This window comes from Aquarana catesbeiana, linkage group LG04 (genome assembly GCF_042186555.1).
Source record: "Aquarana catesbeiana isolate 2022-GZ linkage group LG04, ASM4218655v1, whole genome shotgun sequence".
Classification (NCBI taxonomy): domain Eukaryota; kingdom Metazoa; phylum Chordata; class Amphibia; order Anura; family Ranidae; genus Aquarana; species Aquarana catesbeiana.
Window position 1 is genome coordinate 411,412,588 of NC_133327.1, and position 21,053 is coordinate 411,433,640.

At 40.7% G+C, this 21,053-nt stretch overlaps 1 protein-coding gene across 2 annotated transcripts in view; it reads left to right on the top strand.

The window, feature by feature from the left end:
• Positions 1-21,053, top strand: part of ENPP3 (ectonucleotide pyrophosphatase/phosphodiesterase 3) — a 189,109-nt gene that overhangs the window by 80,953 nt on the left and 87,103 nt on the right. For both annotated transcript variants that reach the window (XM_073627288.1, XM_073627289.1), the window contains exon 14: positions 11,310-11,341. In XM_073627288.1, coding sequence (XP_073483389.1) covers positions 11,310-11,341 — 32 coding nt within the window. The remainder of the gene's footprint in view (positions 1-11,309; positions 11,342-21,053) is intronic.

A 21,053-nucleotide genomic window follows, 5' to 3' on the forward strand; every position in this document is an offset into this window, starting at 1 on the left:
TGAAAGTTATAGAGTCCACAAGCTATGGTGCCAATATCTGAAATTTGATCACACCTGAAGTACTGACGGCCTATCTAGTTTCTTGAGACTCTAACATGCCAGAAAAGTACAAATACCCCCCAAATGACCCCTTTTTGGAAATAAGACATTCCAAGGTATTTAGAAAGATGCATGGTGAGTTTTTTGAAGTTGTCATTTTTTCCCACAATTCTTTGCAAAATCAAGTTTTTTTTTTTACTTTTTTTTTTTTTTTCACAAAATTGTCATATTAGCAGGTTATTTCTCACACACTGCATATGCATACCACAAATTACACCCCAAAACACATTCTGCTATTACTCCTGAGTATGGCAATACCACATGTGTGAGACTTTTACACAGCGTGGCCACATACAAAGGCCCAACATGCACGGAGCATCTTCAGGTGTTCTGGAGCACCCAGGCCAATTCTGACATTTCTCTCCTACATATAAAAATCATCATTTATTAGCTAGAAAATTACATAGAACCCCAAAACATTATATATGTTTTTTTAGCAAAGACCCTAGAGAATACAATGGTGGTCTTTGCAACTTTTTATCTTGCACGGTATTTGCGCAGCAATTTTTTAACGCATTTAAAAAAAAAAAAAAAACAGTTTTGTGCTTTAAAAAGAACCAAAACAGTCAAGTTAGCCCAATGTTTTTGCATAATGTGAAAGATGAAGTTACACTGAGTAAATAGATACCCAACATGTCAACCTTCAAAATTGCACGCGCTTGTGGAATGGCGCCAAACTTCGCTACTCAAAAATCCCCATAGACGACGCTTTAAAATTTTTTACTGGTTACATGTTTTGAGTTACAGAGGAGGTCTAGGGCCAAAATTATTGCTCTCGCTCTACCGATCGCAGCAATACCTCACATGTGTGGTTTGAACACCGTTTTCATATGTGGGCAGGACTTACGTATGCGTTCGATTCTGCATGCAAGCACACAGGGACATGGGCGCTTTAAAAATTTTTTTTTTTTTTTTTTTTTTATTGATCATTTTACTTTATTTATTTTAGTTTGATGCTTTCCCCCCCCCACCAAAAGATTTTTGACCACTTTTATTCCTATTACAAGAATGTAAACATCCCTTGTAATAGGAATATGGCATGACAGGTCCTCTTTACAGTGAGATATGGGGTCAATAAGACCCCACATCTCACCTCTAGGCTGGGAAGCCTGAAATAAATAAAAAAAAAAAAAAAAAAAGATCCTGGCTTCGATCGTAGCGGTGAGTCGGTAGAAGCACCGGAGGGCGGCGGGAGGGGGGGACATCCCCTCTCGCCTCCCTTAAGAATGATCAAGCAGTGGAACAGCCGCTATGATCATTCTTATGGTGTAGGGAATCGCCGGCTGAAAAAGCTGATATCTGAATGATGCCTGTAGATGCAGGCATCATTCAGATATCCCCACACACCGGTTTGTTTACATGTGATCGCTCCGTCATTTGATCCGTGATGCACCGGGTCCTCTGGACCCGGATGTGTTCGGGTGCACGCCCCAGGGGGCGCGCGAGAGGGGAATTCTGGAAGGACGTCATAGTACGCCCTCCCAGAGTTAAGCAACCGCCCTGCAGCCGTCATTCGTCTATGGGCCAGTTGTTACATGGTTAAAGAAAAAAAAAAATGATTTATGACATTACATTGGTAGTAAGCATGGTAGCAAAAAGCACAAGGGCGCATTAAGAACATATACATGAGGTGCTGAAGAGGTATATTTTCATTAAAGTGTTACTAAACCCACAACAGTAAAATCATTTTTTATATGCAGCATAGCATGTTTGTTATACTCACTGTGGAACTTAAGGGATTAATCCTCTGCATTGTGTAAAAAGGCTGTTTTATCCTGTATGCATAGATCCTACTCCTCCTGCACTGTCTATCTGGGGAAGGCCAGCTAACACAGGCAAAGTAGCCGACCTGCACATGCTCATTTTTGTCTTTTATGCTGGAGAGAACAGTTACTTGTTCTCAGAGTTAGCCAGGTCACATGATATTGACATCACACATGTGGGCATGTATACAGGCTGAAGTGGAAATCTCCTCCTTCCTGAACATTCAGCAATGGAGAAACTATGTAGTTTATCATGTAATCGTGGTATACAAATCATCCAAAAAGGTATATAGTGGCAGTATTTTAATGTAAAAAGAAGATTTATAAGCTGTGGGGGGGCGGGCGGATGAACTGTTTTCATATTACTGGGTTTAGTAACACTTTAAGGTTCTACAATACAATACACAAAAAGTAGAGGGTTAAAACTCGAAAGGAGGGGTAGTGAATGAATGAAAAAAAAATCATTTATACTGTATATTATGGTCATAACTATACACAAATAAGAACACATTCCCAACATATTCCTAATATCTGATTTCTAGGAGAGATTGAATTTCATTCTCTTACTTGGGACTTTTTTTTAGAAGGATGGTGGCCAAACGCACATCCATAAATGATGAATTTCTTTTCTGAACAATCTCTTCAGAAATAGTCGTTCTATAGTTGACAACCCATTTGATCAATATACTGCACATGGGAAAGTGAATTTCAATCGATAATTAAGATATGATAATAACATACAATGGTAAGCTATCAATGGTGTCTCTGTTTCCACCATGTAATCTTGTTATCTGCTTTGATCAAAATCTGATCAACAATTTTCCATCCTGGCCAATCTATTCAGTTTTATTCAAATCCGATGTAAATTAATCGGAAAGGAAGCTATGGCTATTCCATTGTTTGCATTTTCAACATTTTAATCTAATCAAACAGCGATCAGATAATAAAATAGAAGTGTGTATGGCCACCAAAACAAACATAAAACCCCCATTTTGGAAGTTGACTTTTTACATTTTTTTTTTATATTAAATGTCTTGCAGTAAAATTGGTAACTAACCATAATCAGTTGAACAAATAGATGACAATACTGCTCATACAGTGATGTGACATGGCTAGGGAGGGACTAGTGAATGATGGTTGTCAACAGCAAGATGTTAGTAAAGGATTATAGAATACTGATCCTGCTTCAGGCTTGGGAGTATATAGTTGATACAGCCTCAGATTAGTTGTCACAGGTGTCTAGTAAAGTACACCAGGCAGACAAGATTTTCTGTAGTATTGAAAGTATCTTCTATTAAACAACCTATTTAAATATAATGTCTTACTTTAATCCAAAAACATTTTGTTGGAGAAAAGAGGCTCCAGCATTTCATAGTGTTTGCCTAAAATGCATAAATTAGAATATGTTGAACTTCAGCTATAAGTTTTTTCAGTTTTGGCAAGGGTGAAAAAGAATAGGTTGTCTGCTGTGTGTGTGCCATTGGGTGGATTTCCATGACAAGAAGTGCAAGGAAATCTCAGAGGGGGACAAAGACACTCTAAGATCTTTTCCTGCACCTTCTGACCTCAAACAAGAAGTAATGAAATCTTCGCAAAATGAGATGAAAATTCAAGGTGTCCCTAATGGAAGTTTTCCTCCCACCTCATGTTCTGCTGACAGCTGTAAAATTTTGGATTTCCCATAACTTTGTGCCCTAGTCACAACGGTCTCCAGAACAAATACAGTGAATATCCCAAACAGGGACACATAGGAGGGTATTTACTAAAACTGGAGCACTCAGAATCTGATGCAGCTGTGGATGGTAGCCAATCAGCTTCCAACTTCAGCTAGTTCAATTAAGCTTTGGCAATAAAACCTGGACGCTGATTGGTTTCTATGCAGAGTTACACCAGATTTAGCATTCTTCAGTTTTAGTAAATAAACCACACAGTGCCAGAAAATGACATGCTATTGTCTTCCTTTCGCAAAAAAAAAAAAAAAAATCACTTTAATCTTTTCTAATGTTTGCACTAGCAAGAATAAATAATGTATATGACTGGATTTCACAGCCTCACCTAACCTAGTGGTTTAAATAGATACTGTAGCACAAGCACACAAGACAGCTCATATGAATTTGCTTAGGCTCTTTGCACACTACAGTAGCAGTAGTGTTTACAGCCCAAACCCCCCTCCCCCGGAAAAGTGATCTGCATTGGGAAAGGAGGTTTGAAAGTATTCAGGAGGATACTGTTGTACTGCTGCCTCTTGGTACCTTTTTTTTACTTTATTTTTTTTATTGTTGAATTGCCTACAATGCATTGCAAGACCACAGCGCAACTGTGAGACAAGTGTCCATGGTTGTGGTGTGGTCCTCCTCCCTTATATGGGAAAGTTTTACAGGTGGTGCACTGCGATGAAAAAAAAAACAACAAATCAACTGCCTGGTTTTTACAGCCCCCTGGCCACTCATGTGAAAGCAGGGTTCCATGACAGTGTCCAAACAAAAAGGTTTCTTCTGGTCTTCTGTGGTGCTTCTGCATTACTGCTGGTTTTACTCTTTTTGGTCTACTGAACTCTGCTATTTGTTTTCTTCCTCTTGTTCTGACATGTACCTGTGGTATGACTTTTCCTGATTAGGACTTAACGTGACCGCTGCCTTTATTAGAATGCTTCCAGAATGCCAATCTACAGTAACTTGACCTGTGTTTTTTTTTAAATCTATCATTTTGTTATTTCATTTCAGTTACAGAAAATTACAGCCATTGAAACATATTTTAACTACTGAGTGGTGCCCATTTGGAGGGGCAACCAATTTGTTAAAGACACACCAACATAACACAGCACTGTGCCCTATATTTTAGAAATGAAGACCCTCTAGTCTTAAAGTATAACTAAAGGCAAAACTTTTTTTTTTAGTTTTGGATAGAGTGGAGAGGGGTTTTTATTGCTGTCTGTGTCCGTATCAGGGAGATTCATCCCCTCTATTTGTCCTGTTTACCATTATCATTGAAAGTGTAAGTAAGAGAAAATCCCACATTTTGGGTTGTCCCCAGAAAAGTAAATAAGAGAGGGGAAATCTTCCAATGGGTTCTGGAGACCTGGAGGTCCCTAAGGAATTCCCTTAGTTTGCAGAGATTTCCCCTCACTTCCTGTTTGGCTTTGGGACAGGAAGTGAAGTGCACAGATGGCGAAAAAAAAAAACGGTAGGGGTTATAACCCTCTCTTACACTATCCACAGTGAAAAAAAAATGCCTATAGTTCTACTTTAATGTATGCATTTCCAAGTATACTGTACGTGGAAGCTGCACACTGTCTAAAGACACCTTTGTATTGTGGAGTCCTACTATAATCAGTGAGTACACTTACAGTGCTTGAACATTATCCTCCTAGAGCTCTGTCTTTATCTACCATTTTGGTATTTAACCCTATGCATAGCAGCATTTGCCATGGGGTGATCATTGGGGTTGCCACTAAATAGTATCACCTAACAATATACCTCCTTGTGGGGGTTCTTGATTAAAGCATGACTGCTTAGGTTCAGCCTCAGCAGAAACTACCTGTTGATTGATAAAAAGGTCTACAATACCTTTTATGATCCCATACAATCTAGAGCAGGAGTCTCCAAACTATTGCCCTCCAGATGTTCAGGACTACAATTCCCATCATGCCTAGTCATGTCTGTGAATGTCAGAGTTTTACAATGCCTCATGGGACCTGTAATTCCACAACAGCTGAAGGGCCGTAGTTTGGAGTTCCCTGGTCTAGAGGTATGAAGTATGAGCTGAACATTTGGATTATGTGAGGGAATATGGAAGTGATTGAAGGATTATTTTATACCAGGGTTTCACAAATCCAGGGGCCAAATCCAGTAATGGATTTTTTAAAATAATATCATTATACAGTACATATGCATGATCTTTTATATCTTTTATGAAGCCAAACACCATTCAGTTCATAACAGAAGTATGTACCTTCACCTATTGCAGACTGATGTTGCACTCTGATTGGTGCCAGAATGTGTTTAAAAAATAATCACGTCTATGGTCCAGGAGTTGGAAATAGCAGTAGCAAGCTTCCCTACCTGTAAAGCTCCGGGAGAAGATGGTGTCTTGATTAAAATTTACAAAGAATATGGAGAAACCATTCTCCCTGCACTCATCCCAAAGTCTTCAAAGAGGCATTTGACTCTGGACTTTTGCCAGAATCAATGTACAAGGCTAGTACAGTGTTACTTCCTAAGAAAGATAAGGACCCTACCCTTCCAGATTCTTAACGTCAAATATCCCTGCTCCCTGCTGATGTCACAATATTAGCTAAAGTCCTTGTCCTCAGGTTGAACAAGGTCATAGCTAAGCTTATTCATCCAGATCCAACAGGTTTCATGCCTAAACTCTCCACAGTAACCAATATCAGACATGTCTTTTTGAACACACAAGTGCCTGTAGATGTTACTAATAATAGAGTCCTTCTATCTCTCGATGCTGCCAAAGCATTTGACAGTTTAAAATGGGAAAATATCTGGGCATTATTTGTGGAACACAACAGGGGTGTCCGCTCTCAACTGGGACATATCCATATTTATGCCCTTACTTATGCCCCTACCGGCCCTGCTAGATGATACTCTCTCTCATATTAGGTGGTCTCGCAGATCAAATATTTAGTTATCATAATTTTGCCCATGATCACTGACTTTGTTCCCTACAATCTACTCTCTATGATGCCCAATTTTAAATCACAATGCACAACCTGGTATAAACTACCTTTATCAGTGGTTGGCCACACTAATCTGATCAAAGTGATTTGGATGCCCCAATTCCTTTACTTTCTTCATAACTCCCCATGTTGGATACCCCTTGAGTACTTTAAAACCATAATTTAACATATTTAGATGGATGCTTGCTGGAGCAAACCCTTATTATACCTTAGACTCCCCTGTTTACAATAAAATGTATTCACATTTATCAACTGTACAGTTGATAGGGTGTATCTGCCAAAGGGCAAAACACCTTCTTCAGATCTTTACTTATACAGTACTTGGTTTACTCCTTTCTTGTCAAATGAATCTCTCTCTGAGCTTGCAAAACTACGGGGCTTGCAGTGTTGGAAAAAGCGGGTATGCTTTTGATTCCTTACCTATATGCACATCCAGCCCTCAAAGCCAGTTTTTTCTTTCAACCCAGCGGGCTCAGGAGGAGCCACTATACTAATAATCCGATGTTAGTACAGCAATCTCCCCTGCTGAGCTATTGTGTTCTGACAGGGGGACAGCCCCCCCCCCCACCAGAACACACCAGACAGCTATTGGCTGAGAGCGAAGATCGGCAGACCTGTTTTGGTCATGCCCCTTCAACAGAATCCAGACGTTCGGCCGGCCTCTATCGGACTGGTTGCCATACACACGGGCCGGTTTTTATTGAATCGGCCGATACCGCCTGATAATTGGCCCGTGTGTACGGAGCTTAAGTCTTTCCACCAACCTCAAACAGAATTTAATTTGTTTTTTTTTTCTCAATTTATTTTTATTCAGTTTTCATTAACAGAGAAAAAAGTACAAAAACAGAAAAAAAGGCATAAAAAAGATAAAAGGGGAGAATATAAAAATCCTTCAGTATACAAATTTCCTCTTCCTTTAACATACCCATGTATAAAGTCTAGTCATATGTATTTTCTATACATGCCTATATATATTTCCTCCCCATTCTTATAGAAATACTAATATCATTATCTTTCCTAAAACTCTATTGTATGCCCTTAAAACGAAACAAAACAAGAAAAAAAAAAGAATAAAGACAATAAGAGAGGCATGCAGGCAGTCCCCGAGTTACGAACACCCGAGTTATGAACGACTCCTACTTACGAACGGCCTCAAATGCCGGCCACTTGTGCTCCATGCGGGTCCTGGATACCTTTCAAGCACTTTCAAGCACTTCTGAACACATCCCCCTCCTAGCAAAGAATTAAATACACATACTGTATGTAGCGCTGGTAGATTTACAATCTACCGCAGATTAGGTAAATTTAGTAAATTGTGTGTTAGGAAGGTTAAAAGTTTGCCTCTGTTCCAGCTTGGCTGACGTTGTGTGTGCTTCCGTGCTGACCGGTGGGTGTCGCTGTTACCATTAGTCAGTGTTGGAAGGGCAACGTGTCGAAGTGTATAGATGCTCCTCTGTCTCGGAGACAAGCTCGGTGGAGGTGGTCCTCTGAGTTGCATTCTGGGAAGGGGGTATTTATGGGACAGACGCCATGTTCTAAGGTCGTTTTTGCAGCCACCTGCTGGCCCTCCTGGCCGACAGGTATGCGTTAAGGAGCTACCTCGTGGTCCTCCGATCTGGAGGCCCACGATGCTGCGGCGCAGGGGTGGGTCCAGAGGCTTGTCTGGGGCCTACCACCGCGGCCAAGGAATGGTCCTGAGCTGTCGGTCCTGTGTGACGAAGCTGGACAGCCAAGGAGATCCCAGGGGAGGACCCGTCTTGGAGAGATCACGCAGTGTGCTAGTCTATAGAGGGGCCTGGTGACTCGGTTGTAGGACGTATCCAAAAGAAGTAATTATACAGCATAGTGTCGCCGGTTCGGCTTAAAGGTTCAGGCACTGTGACTGACTGTTCACTGCAGAAGATCTGATACATTCTGTGGCAGAGGATTGTGCAGATTTACCCCCCCAAACTAGTCTGTGGCAGAGACTTTAGATTCGTGCTGCGTACTGGCTGCTAGACCGGTGAGAGAGGCCTATCCAGGCAAGCAAAGAGTGTGTCCCATGAGGGGAGCGCATTCCACATAATTATCTGAATTCTACCGAGACATTTGTCGCTAAGATCTTGTAAGAAGATATTTGAGTTTCTCCTGAAGGTTTCCTTTTCCGTCTCTTTCCTGCTACTTTCTAAAGTTTGACTGTTCAATAAAGCATTGAAAACGTACTCCAGTGTTGGTGCGTGTGTCGTCCAGCAGTAAACTCAACAGAACCCCTAGACCGGTGCCGGTAAAACAGAGGGAAGCAAAGTGAAGGTAACAGACCTGCTTAAACCAGCAGCTCCACCGTGAGTTAGTGCTACATGTAGCTGCTGACTTTTAATATTAGGACACTTACCTGTCCTAGAATCCATCGATGTTGGCACCCCAGCCGATGTTTCCATTGGCTCTCGGGTGCTGCCGCCGCCATTGCCTTGTGGCCTCACAGCCGATTCCCTACTGCGCATGCGGCAGGCAGCAGGTGAAGGAGGAGGGGGGCCGAACCTCTGAGTGATCTCGCCGTGGTAAGATCTCTGGAAAGTCGAGACAGGTACCTGTCAAAAACAGGTACCCGCTCCCCTCCCAAAAGGTGCCAAATGTTTCACTGGAGGGGGGGGGAACAGATAAGCGAAGCTTCCACTTTTGGGTGGAACTCCGCTTTAAGGTCCTAAAAACATCTGTTTCCATATATATTATCCAGGAACGAGATGTTGTCCCAACACCTGCAACTTTAAATGTAATCAACCCAAGGGTAATCTAACTCACCTCTTATGGTGATGCCCTAAACCTAAAATACTGGTTTAACATTATAATCACTATTAACAATGTGAAGAGTATCTCCTTGAATGTTGACCCTAATACCTGTATTTTGGGGAGCTTCTTCCTCCCTGGATGAATTTGAATTCCTGGCAAACACAAGGTCACTGTTTGTTGCACGTAGTTTCCTAGCTATTAAATGGGTCTTTGCGTAACCTCCTATTATGATGAAATGGTTAAATTAACAGGTGCATACTCTTTGAGCAACACACCTATCTCTTGCTGAATGCCACACGAAAACTTGACTGTATTGGGTCATGTTGGCTGGCTACACCGCTTCTATCCACTGTTAAAAATAATGAAATGTGAGTTAATTTCTCCCATGGTCCTGATGCTTTAAATTGCTACCTTGACAGTGAACTGGGTAATACTATCAGGCAGGCTATTGTGTCTTTGTACCTATAGCAAAACATTAATAAATAAAATGTGATTAAAAAAATAAATAAATAACTTCTAGAGATCACTACTGGGCTCAGGTTTTGACATTTCAAGTGCTGCTCATACACTGACATATGTTGCGTGTAAGCAGTGATGAGTACCATTCTGATTTATTGACATTAAGCAGCAAGATTGATTTCTGATTAGCAGGTTAAGCCTATAATTGCAGCTTAGGTATAGTGAACCTGTAAAAAGGAAATCCAATTACTATACCTTTATAGTAAATGTTGAACTTTGTCCAGTAGATAGTAACTGTCGGGGACAGCTGCTTATTTATTAGCTGTGTTACTAAGCTACAAAAAGCAATATGTTAAATTATTTTTCTTACTGATTGTGCTTAATTATATTAAGTAGAACTAATTTCAGTCTCTCGTGTAAATAATATCATAGCTAGGTAACATTCATAGACTGCCCTTCCATCTACCTTTTAAAAAAAGGTAGCAACATAGAGAATGCTATCCCTTATGCATTAGCTTTCAGCACTTGGAGACCGGCACTGGTTAGGTTGTGGCAATACCCAAAGCACTCTCTGTAAGCCTTTACCTAGCCCTTACATTTATCTTCTCCTAAACCCAAAAGATAATGCTTCCTTATGTAAACTGATTCCCTTTGTCTGCATACTGACTTTTCCTGTGCTGAGATTCTTTGAACAGAAGATCAAACTTCCTGCTCCAAAAAATACCAACATCAAAGGAAATCAATGCAAGAGTTTCATGACATATACATAGGGGTCTGACCATACATAGAGTTTGGGCCTACACAGGGCCTTTGTGATTGGTGGCCCAGGCCATTTGCCAAATTGTAGGGAATGGTGATCACAAGGTCCCCAAACCTGGATTTTCCTCAGACCCCACTCGCTATTTACCTTTACAGCTGCATTGTTGCAAAAGACCTTTCCAATATCCCAAGGGACTGTTTGAGATTGCCAAGTTGTTACAATGTTACTGCCATCAGTGTTAGAAGAAACCACAAGACTGGAGCTGCTAAGGAAAAATAGCAAATACATCAAGTGGTTAGCACTTCCGCCTGGCAGAGGATCGTCGGTTTGAATACCAACCACGGCACTACCTGCACAGAGTTTGCATGTTCCTGGGCCTGCGTGGGTTTCCTCCGGGTACCGCTGTTTCCTCCCACATTCCAAATACATGCTGGTAAGTTAATTGGCTCCTGTCTAAATTGGCCCTAATATGTGTATGTATGAATGTGAGTTAGGGACCTTAAATTGTAAGCTCCTTGAGGGTGGGGACTGATGTGAATGTAGAATATATATGTTAAGCGCTGCGTAAATTAACAGCACTATATAAGTACTTGTAATAAATAAACTGAACACTAATGTGCTTAAAATCTGAAATGTTAGAATATGCCTTTACAAATTTCTGTTGGCTTGCTTATTTTTGAAAATGGTTTGTATATATGAAATGCTTACTTGCAGTAACTATGGTTTTTGTTAAAGATAATGTTTCTTTTTTTTATTTTTTTTTTTACAGTTGATTCTGAAGGAGTTGTGAAAAACCTTACAGTGAGTACTTTAATTTGTTATACAGTGTGCTTGCATATACAGTATATATATGTGATTGTGTGTGTATAAAAAAGGACATTCATAGCATTAGAAATAAAATATTGTAAACTGTACACATTAACAGCCATACAAAAAAAAAAAAATAGTCAGCTGTTAGTAGTATTGTGTTTACCTCAAATAACATTTTATCCTATCTGCATAAATACATGTATAGATTATTTTACTGTAAAACCTTAATGTCTGCTAAATGTTTCATGATATTGGGCCTAAAGGGTGTATCAAAGCAAATAGCCCAAAACATAAAACATTCACTTACTTTTGTAGTTCAGAATATTAAACGTACCTGGCCTACAGTGTCAAACAGGACCTCTTTTACTGACAGTCCCACCTGGAACTCATCCTCATTAGATCCTCCTTTGCATCCAGGACATGGAGGTACCCACAAGCTTTCCTGAATCTAACTAATATCTGGTATAAGGATGATGGAATTGGGAGAGCTGCTGATTCCTCACTTTCAGGGATTGATCTACTAAAGTTAAATAAGATGTTTACTTTGCAAGGGGGTCTTCCCCAGAGCTTAGTGACTTCCATCATCCAATCATGCGCAAGCAAAATCCATTTTTTTATTTATTTTTTTATTTTCCTTGCACATGATTGGGTATTATTTGCAAACTGAAACTTCACTACACTCATTAAGCTTATTAAAGTGTAAGTGAGAGCCAATTTACCTTTAGTAAATAAACCCTTTTTTTCTTCTGATATTTGGGTAATTGTTTTCTGCGCAGAACATTATACTCTAAAGGTTTAAGAGTACTCTTATCACAAAATGTTCAAGCAGATTTTTTTAACACTAGAAAATATATGTGTTAGTCAGTTTATAGCAGTAGATCTCCAATAGGGAGCAGAACATTTTACAGTCTATTGTAGTTACAACAAATTCCACAAGAGGTCATGTAAGTCTAATAAATATTGTGTGCTAAACAGTTTTATAAGGAACACTTGGCATTTTATATGTTTTTAAAGTGGTTCTAAAGGCTAGACATTTTTTACCTTAAACTGGTTGTAAACCCTGTACTACCACTTTTACGTACAGGTAAGCCTATAATAAGGTTTACCTGTAGGTACCTAGGTACCGTGAATATCTCCTAAACTTGTAAGGTTTAGTAGATATTTTTTGTATCCGCATGTGCCGACGTCATTGGCACATGCGCACTGAAGAAACGGTTTGCTTGAGCTGTTTCTTCAGTAGCTGTGCCTTGACCGGCGGCACCCGCGCGCATGTGTGGGAGTGACAACATCGCGGCTCTGGCCAATTACTTCGCCGGAGCACGCGGACCTGGAAATAACTCCGGGAGACAAGTCGCCGGTCACAGCAGTGTACGGGGACCGCTGCAACAGCTTCGTTCTATGGTATTTTAGCTCATTATGCCTTTGTCTTGCAGGTTGTTTTTTGGAGTTTACATCCACTTTAATGCAATCTACATTAAGGTAACAAATGGCCCGATTGATCCAGCACTGTGTCCATCTGCAGTGGCTCTCTCCTCTCTCTCTGCTCACATAGGCAGCAGTGGAGGCCATTAGCTCCTACTGCTGTCAATCAAATCCTGTTAGCAGAGAGCGGGGGTCAGGGCTGAGCCACGCTGTGTGTCAATAGACTCGTACTGCCTGGCTCTGGGGCCCACAGGTGCTCCCCCATAGGATGCAACTTCCTATTGGGGGCACGCTGAAAAGAGAAGGAGCCTAGAGCACCAGCGGGGGACCCCAGAAGAACATGTTTGGGGCTGTTCTGTGCAATAACAGAAGCATACACTCCATATAAAGTTACATATACGGCTGTGGTTGCAAAGCAAGCATAACACTAATGCAGACAACCTTGACCAGTTCTCTACCTGCAGCACACTGATCATTAGCATGTTTAAGCCATAACATTATGGACACATGGAACATTTCCTAACCTCTGTGCATGTACTCTGTAGAGTGCATCAAAGAAGAATATATTTGATTTTGATTTTTGTCAATACAGAAGTGAACTATGTACATGGGTTCCAGAGTTCCTGTGATTTTGACAATCTTATCACTTCTTGAATTTCGGTTACTCACGTGTTCTGTTTCAAATGCCGATAGGTTGAATGACAAACTTCCTTAGGCCCAGTCTGTGTGGACAATATGGCCACTTGCTGACTTGGCAGAATCCACAGACAGCTTAATTTTTCTATCAGACACAGAATTTGAATCCAACACAATTTCCTTTCAGATATGTGTAGTACAAATGTTTTTTTTCCAGTCTTTTGAAGTATAAGAAGATAAAGATAAGGCCTGTCTCTGCAATGAATTGGAACTACTGGAAGCAAAAAGAAAGGCAGGGGGTATCTAGCTGGGAACTTTACTAACTAGGACCAAGCAGACGGTGGAGCAGAAGGACATACCAAGTAAAATAAACAAAGCAAAAGACTGGTTGCTGTGGAAGCACACATGTGCTGTAAAAGTGGGAGCTGCTTGGTCATTAAGGATCATAAGGCCAAGTGGGGGAGTGGGGAGAGCAATATCAACCTTTGCAGACAGAGCTGATAGTTTTGGTAATCGGTGTAGGGTTAATAATGAATGCACTTTATGCTTTGTACAATAAAACCTTTATATTGTGAATATCAGTATCAAGGTTCATTTAAAAAACCAAAAAGAATTGTTAGGGTACTGAAATATTACAATATAAAGTGTTACTTTATCAAAATCCAAAGACAAAATGGGGATGAACAAAGAGCTCCTTTTATGAAGTCACCAAAAAGGCACATAATTCGGATCTGTGTATATCCAGTCCTCCTACTCAGCATGTCATACAGACATGTCTGTATCAGTAACAAAAAACTTCTGCATTCCTGAATCCATTGGAGCTTTCCTCCTTATCAGTAAACAGCCACAGAACTAATGGATGATTTAATGGCAGCCCTCTCTACTGATAGGGTTTCCTCTCCTCTTTTTATGATTGACATCAAGTGGCTTTGACAGGCATTCTGGGGCCTTATGAACAAACTTTTTTTTATAGTTTTGGATAGAGAGGAAAAAAAGGTCTAAAACCCTTGCCAGTCTATTTTTTTGCTGTCTGTGTTTTATTGGGGAAAATTTCCCTTCACTTCCTGTCCACGAGATGCAACAGGAAGTTTGAGAATCTTCAAAATTTAGAGTAATTCCCCTTTCAGACGGTTAGTTGTCCCTGGAACAGATGTCCCAATTGGAAGATTTCCCCTTACCTCTTGTGCTGGGGACAACTCTACAATGTAGGATTTCCTCTCACTGTTCTTCTTGGAGACAATGGTCACTAGGACACATAGAGGGTGACTCTCCCCAGTGGGGAGAATCACCACATTTATGGCCAGAGAAACAGATCAAGGCAACTTGCCACCAACTTTGATATGCAGGTATAAATAAATGACTGTACAAACAAATGGCTACTGTGTTTTTTAAAGCATACTGTCAGACAGAATAATTTGGTTAGTTGCAGGCAGGTCTGTAAGTTGAGCTGGGAATTTTCTTTGGTTTTGTTGACATGTCGCCTTTCCATGTGCTCTTTGCTGCTAAGGCCAGTTATATGTGTGGGCAGTGCCCATTTGCTTGTACTATTGGAATACTGGTGAAGGGACACACTAGACACCTCTGCTGCCATTGTGCTGTATGCCAGGTGGCCAGTGCACCCCTGTGCCATTAAGAAATGGTGGGCTCCCTCCAGGCTCACCTGCCCTCTGCCTATCCATTATAATGCATGTGCTTCTACTATGGAGGCTCTCGAAATTTAGAGTTAGGACTGCAGATAATATTGGGGTGCTGTGAGGAGGCCTTGCAGCTTATGCATGTATTTGCAAACGTGTGCAAACGAAACCCCTGTTTTTAACACATACTGTTAGATAGGATAATTTGGCTGGTTGTGGGCTGGTCGGTAGGCTGAGCTGGAAATTTTTGTTGGTTTTCTTTCATAAATAAATAACTATTGGTGGTGTTTGGCCTTGATCTGCTTTATAATTTCCATTGAAAGCTTGCTGAATGTGTGCGGCCAGCATATTCTGTTAGTCATGATGAAGCAGTCGTATGGATGGTTGCAGATAATGCTGACAACTGATTCTCTGTGATTATTATGGATGCAAGATACAGGCACAAAATCATTCTGGATGTAAGATTTAAGAGGTCTGATAGGGTGCATAATAGCAATCATCCCAACTTCAAAAACTAAGACTATTGATAATAGGAGGGAACACAACATACAAATCGGTATTTGGGACTTTTTAAGCACAAATATCAACAAAGAAAAAACATACATCATAAAAATACAATGTTGTATTGCTACAGAGGTAAAAACGTCAATAGAATTGTTGGCTGATCAAAAAATGTCACTCATCTCTCATACATGTAGGGACCCAGGCACATGGGCATGCAGATACTATTGCAGCAGTGCAGTGCAAAAAGGTATATCCCAGAGTTCCAACCAGCCTTACCAGTTTTGCCCTGCATTACTGCAATAGTATGCACATGTGCATGTTCCTGGGTCCCTGCATCGGTTTCCGTCCTTGCGTACCTTTCCGGGCATCTTCAAGGTTTACAGGCTGGAATGTTTTTATTTATACTTGGCTAAGCATCTAGTTCCCTCAGGTGATATTCAAATGTTCTTGTTCACATGAAGACCTGTTTGAAACGCGTTTAACTATTTTACTGGGAAATTTTCATGAATACCACTATAAATGTATTTAATGTGTGTTGTGGTAGATACATCTGTGAGAGATGACATTTTTTGATCAGCCAACAATTTTACTTTTGTTTTTACTTCTGTAACAATAAAACATTGGATTTTTATCATATATGTCTTTTTTGTTAATATTTGTGCCTAAAAAGTCCTGGATACCCATTTGTGTGGTCTGTGGTATAATGTTTTGGAAAGTTGGCACATATACAGTCTCAAGTCACACCTTCTTCTATAGCATACGTATTGATAATAGGCTGTATTCAAAGCTGGAATTAAAACTTGAAGAAAAGTTTTTGTTCAGTCTGTGGTCCGAGCCCAAAGAAGCAAAACATAGTAAACTAAGCCCCTCCCTGTCCACAAACATTGCTGTTTTCAAAAAACCTTTTATAGTTTTGCCAGCAATTTTACTTACCATATTATCATTATGAATCACTGCAGGTACCTCCATCAGTCTAAATTAAATTATTAAAGTGTTACTAAACCCACAACGGTAAAACTAGTCTGTATATGCAGGAAAGCATGCTTGTTATACTCACTGTGGAACCTAAGGGGTTAATCCTCCACATTGTGTAAAAAGGCTGTTTGATCCTGGCTTCTCTGATCCTCCCCTCCTTCCACTGTCCCCTGATAATTTCCTGATAACACAGAGCATAAACAATCAGGCTGCACATGCTCAGTTTAGTGTGTATTGCTAGAGAGTTTTTTTCTTCTTGGGAGAGTGCATGTGATCAGCACAGGGCCAATCATCACTGTCCAGAGAGAGGGTCAGGGGTCTTGCAGTTTCATAGGACAGTCAGAAATCTCCTGCTACAAGCTTTAACCAGTGCTTGGCTGGACACTGCTAGAAGTCACAAGGCTGCTCTAACTGCTGATGAGAAAAGGTATTTAGCCATTTATATTTACTAAAATAATTGCATTTACATGTTTTGTGTACTGTGGGAGACCAAATATAGTGAATGCAGGATCCGGGTTTAGTAATAAAGTATACAAAGGAGAAGGAGAAAAATGCTCATTCTCTGACGCTGCCAGGCAGACAATTTCTGCTTGAACAGTGGCTGCGTCCAGTCAGATGCTGGCGCCAGCAGTCAGGATATAATAGTCACAGCTGGAGATTTGTCCATATGCACTGTATAGTGTGAATGGAGGAATCTGCAAGCTTCAGCCTAACTTGTGAGTACAACACAGTAGGTTGGGAGCATGTCTGTTTTTTTTCTATGATTTTAATTTGAAAATGGTAATGTACTGAGAAATTTCCTTTCGAGATTCCATGGAACAGCTAGTGAAAAGATTGTAGCAACTGCAGCTATTTATTGCAAAAGATCAAAGATATCTCTTGGGAATGTACTGCCAATGACACAAAAGTTTTAGTCATCATGACTGACAATTTCCTTATTAGCTGAATTCTAGTATGTTAATACCATAATACATTTGCTGGGGATTTTAAAGTGTTTCTAAACATTTACACCAAAATTCAAATGCAGAAATACATAGCGTGATTTGATTAAGTTTTTACATAGCCTGTAGAAGCCTTAAAAAGTTGCAATCAACAAAAGCTTAAATCAACATGATTTTTTCTAAATGATCCTAGTATATATTTAGTTATTTTCAATAACATTTCAAAAATATTTATTGTCAATCTTCGGAGTGCCGTCATACATCAAATGTCCCTATCAAAGGGCCTACTTTTATCAGGTTTCTCCATCAAAGTGCCCTCTTACATCAGGTGTCCCCATCAGAGTGCCCCCCTTACATCAGGTGTCCCCATTAGAGTGCCCCCTTACATCAGGTGTTCTCATCAGAGTGATACCTTACAGCAGGTGCCCCATCAGAGTGCCTCCTTACATTAGCTGTCCCCATCAGAGTGCCCCCTTATTTTAGGTCCCCCCATCTGAGTGCCCCCTTACATCAGGTGTCCCCATCAGAGTTCCTCCTTACTTTAGGTGCCCCCATCAGAGTGATCCCTTACATCAGGTGCCCAGTTACATTTGGGGTCCCCATCAGAGTGATCCCTTACATCATTTGTCCCCATCAGAGCATCCCCATCAGAATTCCCTCCTTTCATCAAGTGTCCCTATCAGAATGCTCCCTTACATCAGTTGTCCTCACCCCAATACCCCTTTACATTAGGTGTCCGGATGAGAGTGCCTGCATAGCACCTTTTAGCACCAGGCAGGCAGAGGGCAAGAGCTGGGAGGCAGAGCAGGCTGCAGGTCTAGATGGAAGAAGTTCCACTTCCTTCTCTAGTGATGCTGGGGACATTGCATGCATGTGTCATCATTGGTTGTTAGGACTCTGGAACTGTTACAGTATCTCACAAAAGTGAGTATACCCCTCGCATTTTTGTAAATATTTTATTATATCTTTTCATGTGACAACACTGAAGAAAGAGTGTACAGCTTGTACAAGAGTGTAAATTTGCTGTCCCCTCAAAATAACTCAACACACAGCCATTAATGTCTAAACCGCTGGCAACAAAAGCGAGCACACCCCTAGGTGAAAATGGTCTAAATGAGCTATTTTCCCTCTCCGGTGTCATGTGACTCATTAGTGTTACAAGGTCTCAGGTGTGAATGGGAATCTCTCATACTGGTCACTGGAAGTTGAACAAAAAAATAATAATAATTGTTGCTCTACATAAAGATGGCCTAGGCTATAAAAAGATTGCCAAGACCCTGAAACTGAGCTGAGGCACGGTGGCCAAGACCATATAGCGGTTTAACAGGACAGGTTCCCCTCAGAACAGGCCTCACCATGATCGACCAAAGAAGCTGAGTGCATGTGCTCAGTGTCATATCCAGGGGTTGTCTTTGGGAAATAGACGTATGAGTGCTGCCAGCATTGCTGCAGAGGTTGAAGGGGTGGGGGGTCAGCCTGTCAGTACTCAGACCATACGCCGCACACTGCATCAAATTGGTTTGCGAGGCTGTCTTCCCAGAAGGAAGCCTCCTTTATAGATGATGCACAAGAAAGCCTGCAAACAGTTTGCTGAAGACAAACAAACTTAGGTACATGGATTACTGGAACCATGTCCTGTGGTCTGATGAGACCAAGATATACTTAACTGGTTCTGATGATGTGGTGGCAACCAGGTGAGGAGTACAAAGACAAGTGTGTCTTGCCTACAGTCAAGCATGGTGGTGGGAGTGTCATGGTCTGGGGCTGCATGAGTGCTGCTGGCACTGGGGAGCTACAGTTCATTGAGGGAACCATGAATGCCAACATGTACTATGACATACTGAAGCAGAACGTGATCCCCTCCCTTCAAAGTCTGGGCTTCAGGGCAGTATTCCAACATGATAACAAACCCAAACACACCTCCAAGATGACCACTGCCTTGCTAAAGAAACTAAGGGTAAAGGTGATGAACTGGCCAAGCATGTCTCCAGACCTAAACCCTGTTGAGCATCTGTGGGGCATCCTCAAATGGAAGATGGAGAAGCGCAAGGTCTCTAACATCCACCAGCTCCGTGATGTCATCATGGAGGAGTGGAAGAGGACTCCAGTGGCAACCTATGAAGCTCTGGTGAACTCCATGCCCAAGAGGGTAAAGGCAGTGCTGGAAAATAATGGTGGTCACACAAAATATTAACACTTTGGGCCCAATTTGGACATTTTCACTTAGGGGTGTACTCACCTTTGTTGCTAGAGGTTTAGACATTAATGGCTGTGTGTTGAGTTATTTTGAGGGGACAGCAAATTTACACTGTTATACAAGCTTTATACTCACTACTTTACATTATAGCAAAGTGTCATTTCTTCAGAGTTGTCACATGAAAAGATATAATAAAATATTTACAAAAATGTTAGGGGTGTACTCACTTTTGTGAGATACTGTAACAATTAACCACTGCAGAGAAGGGAGGGGGCCTGCGCTGGGGACTGGCTGGTGGTTTGGACAGAAATGTCACTTGATCCAGACCGCGGTCAACCATTTCTCCTTAGTAGTGTGCTGCTGATCTTCTGGCAGGATCACGATGTGGTAATTTAAAGATATCTGAAGATCTAAAAGGATTTAAACAAACTTAAAATATATTTACACTTTAAAGCCTAATTTCTATGTTAGAACAAGCAAGAGATGTTCACCATTAGTAAATCACCCATAAAAGAATACAACTATGTCTTAAAAAAACACATTTAGCAGAGCTTGGAAATAAGAGATGCTGGAATACATTATCAAAAGGTCATCGCTAAATGTTTTCATTGTAAAATGGCAGGAAAGCTGGCATTATTGGATTAGTAGATTAGAAGATAAATGATTTTACACCATTCCTATTTTATTTTAACCTAGATCCATCATGTAATCCTTATGTTATAGGCATTATCAGAGTTTTAGGGAACCATAATTATTGATAATAAAGTATAGATAACCATACTCATTAAAAACTATAAAAGCAACAAGCTAAATATGAATATATAGACCCAATAAAACAATGAGTTACCCTGACACAAGACCTGTCCCACAAAGAGGGAAAATAATAATGAAAAAGCCCCCTTCCCTCACATAATACATAGGGGGCTGAAGCAATGACACTGGATGCATTTGGAGGTTAATCCGTTTCTTCCTCTTCTTCACATCATAGTAAGAGCATCCAAATGTTTCAAAAATCCCACCACAACTGAGGAACCTTTATGACACTGCCGGAGGTGGCCATTACTATCACTATGTACTCTGGATCTTACACCTTACATATTTGACTGCCTGAGCTCATGTTGTCTTTGAGGGAGTGCCCTGGCTTGGTGTGATGTTTGCATGGTTCCTCACCTGTGGTGGGATTTTTAAAACAATTGCCTGCTCTTACTATGATGTCTTGCTTAATTAATTAATTTGGTGTAATTACTTCAGCCCTCTATGTATTATGTGAGAGAAGGGGGGCTTTTTTATTATATTGTTCCCTCTTTATGGGGCAGGTCTTGTGTCAGGTTAACATGATTGTTGTATTGGGTCTATACTGTATATTCATATTTAGCGTGTTGTTTTTATTGATT